This window comes from Impatiens glandulifera, chromosome 1 (assembly GCF_907164915.1).
Source record: "Impatiens glandulifera chromosome 1, dImpGla2.1, whole genome shotgun sequence".
NCBI lineage: Eukaryota > Viridiplantae > Streptophyta > Magnoliopsida > Ericales > Balsaminaceae > Impatiens > Impatiens glandulifera.
In genome coordinates, this window is record NC_061862.1 from 31,589,149 (window position 1) to 31,592,277 (window position 3,129).

General features: G+C 33.0%; 1 protein-coding gene across 1 annotated transcript; it reads right to left on the bottom strand.

Moving 5' to 3' along the window:
* Positions 1 to 849: 849 nt before the first annotated feature.
* Positions 850 to 2,811, bottom strand: LOC124920100 (folate synthesis bifunctional protein, mitochondrial-like). Its single transcript, XM_047460506.1, has 2 exons — positions 2,579 to 2,811; positions 850 to 2,447 (listed from the first exon to the last, which is right to left on the bottom strand). The coding sequence occupies exons 1-2, from the start codon at positions 2,652 to 2,654 to the stop codon at positions 1,006 to 1,008; spliced, it is 1,518 nt and encodes a 505-aa protein (XP_047316462.1). The 5' UTR covers positions 2,655 to 2,811; the 3' UTR covers positions 850 to 1,005.
* Between the last annotated feature and the right edge of the window lie 318 nt (positions 2,812 to 3,129).

A 3,129-nucleotide genomic window follows, 5' to 3' on the forward strand; every position in this document is an offset into this window, starting at 1 on the left:
TTTGACTTATTCCCTTTTTTTTCGTAGGACCTGTTTGGAATTTTTATTATACTTCTTTGTTTGATGTGTGATTATAATTTTAAGAACTTTTTCAAAAGGGGCGAATATTCCTTTTTTGATAATAAGAGTATTTTGTTTTATAATTATTTATTGAAATAATTATAAAAAAATTAATTCAAATCAAATAAGTCTCCATGGCCCATGGAGTCCTTTCTATGAGTCTGAGTTGTATGACCGAAAGTTTATATTTATTTATTTACTTTTTATTATTTTTAATTAATAAATAATTTAATTTTGTAATTAAAATATATATTTTTTATATAATTTATTTTTTAAATATAAAAAAAACATTATAATCATTCAATCAATTAAAACAACTAAATAACAATATTTTTTTATTAATAAAAATGAAAATATTAACAATATCCAACTCATATCCTATCAAAAACCCTTACAAGAAGGATATGATATTTTTCAATTCAAATTGGATCTATATATAACGGTTAGACAATTCAAATTAATTTGAATAGTCATTCATAATTTAAACTTTAGAAATAGGACATAGTCACTAAAAAATTCATACATATTATTGATTTTTAAATTATTCAAACTATTTACAAAGTAAATTTGACTTTTCCTAAGGAGCTAGCATAACCTCTTAATTACAATTTCATTAAATAAGCTTTGAGCTTTCTTTTTAACACACCTCACCGGTCATATGACCCGCTATATGACTCGCTCTTATTCAAAACGCTTTCGAATGAAATCAAACCGACGTACATGGATTACATGGTCTCATCTTCTTTGTTTTTCTTACTTAATGAGTCAAAAACGTAAAAATGTATGTAGTCATGAAAAGATTTAAATAGTTGAAGCAATTGAAGAAAGAAAATGGTGTGAATATGCATTACAAATGCAGCAACTTTATCCCCCATTATCCATGGAAGAAAGAGCTTGAAAACACAACAAACAGATTGAAGAGAAGAAAGAACCTGATAACACAATTTAACCCTGTCGAGATGATAATCTCCTTCTGATCATCATGGCATCACAGAGTTTCACAGCATCAACATTATCTCCAACATTATGAACTCTTACAATATTCGCACCTCCAAGAACTCCACAAGTCACAGCAGCAACAGTCGCCGGATCTCTCTCAACTGCACACATCCGCTTACATATATCCCCCAAGAATCTCTTTCTCGACGGTCCTATTACCAAAGGAGCATGTGAAACCGCCAAACTCTTCCTCCCAATACTCTCCCGAATCTCCGATAGCCCATTTAGAATATCCAAATTCTGTTCACTATCTTTCGAGAAACCAATCCCTGGATCAATCATAACATTCCACGACCTAACACCCGATATCTCCGCCTCTCGTATACGATCGTATAACTCCAAACCAACCTCCGAACAAACATTATCGTATTTAAGGTTTTCCAATGATTGCATTGTTGTCGGTTCACCTCTCATGTGCATTGCTATATAAGGAGCTTGAAGATCAGCAATAACACTCACCATTTTCGAATCCAGCCGTCCACCAGATACGTCGTTCACTATATGCGCCCCTTTGATAACCGCCTCGCGAGCAACCTCTGAATAAAACGTATCAATCGATATGAACTTGTTATCGATTTCAGGCATTTTCAGTATGGCTTCTAGAATTGGGATTAACCGATCCAATTCTTCTTGTGGGGAGATTCTTATCGCCATTGGCCGTGTGGATTGAGCGCCAAGATCGATAATGTCCGCTCCTTGCGAAATCATTGAACGTGCTTGAGAAACTGCAGCCTGGACAGTTTGAAACTTTCCACCATCGCTGAAACTATCTGGTGTTAGATTAAGAACACCCATTACATGGGTTTTGTTAGACCAATCCCATAATCGTTTTCCAATCGGCATAACCCTTTTCATTCCGTCTTTCCCAATTAGAGATTCGCCGCCGAGTTTCTTCCAACATTCGAAAATTCCATCAGGATGAGCTGACATAGAATGCCAGCAAGCAACTGTATCATTTTCAATTAAAGATCCTAAAACATCTACTAAAGGCGCCATTACAAACGGTCTCTCCCAAATACGTTCATGAGGAACCACTAGATTCTCAGAGTTAATCTTGAATTTACCATAGAACAATATATCTAAATCAATTGGTCTAGGACCATACCTTATCCCTTTTGTGCGACCCAAATCTTTCTCAATCTTTTTAAGAACTCCTAATAGTTCGTGAGGACCCAGATTGGTGAAACCACGAACGGCTGAATTGAGAAATTGAGGTTGATCGGTCACGTAAGCAGGCTCCGTCTCGTATAAACATCCATGTCTAGTGATACTTATACCTGATTTCTTAATCATCTCCAATGCTTCGTTGAAGTTATGAAGTCTATCGCCCACATTGCTTCCTAACGCGATAACCACTTCCTGTTCAGGGGAATGAATTGAAGCAAGACCTGAATACATCACACAGGCATTTCATCGAACATGATGAGGACACGTTTCCAAATTCGTTTAATCTATAGATAGATAGAACTGGAAGTAATTACAGATACAGAAATGAGGAGGGAAATAGGGAGTCGATTACCTCGGCGACATCTCAAAGAAGCAGACATTAATCCATATCTGGATGCAGATTTTAGTTGCTTGAGAGTGTTCATCATGATGGTCTTTTGAGCTTAAACACTTATATATATATCCTCTGATTGAACAGTAAAATCTATCGATTAATCTGAGAGTGTTCTTCTCTTATGCGTAAACAGAATCTGTCATAATCTTGTTCATGATGTTTACATCGGAGATGGAGAATTGATATGAATCTGATGAAGGATGTTCAGGTTAAGATTAAATTATTATTATTATTATTATTTTAAAGGATAAAACAACTTTTAACTTAAGATTAAATTATTAAAATGGTATTTTATTTTATATTTTATATAAAAAAAATTAAAAAAGAGATTGAATTTGAATACCATATTTACTTTCATCAACAAAGGCGGGTTCACTGATTACAAAATATTTACATTAAAATATGTTTTTAAAATATTTTAATATTTTTTTATTAATTAATTTGCTATAAAATATTTTTAAATTATAATTTTTTAATAAAATTAATAATTTTAATTTAAAATATATTTA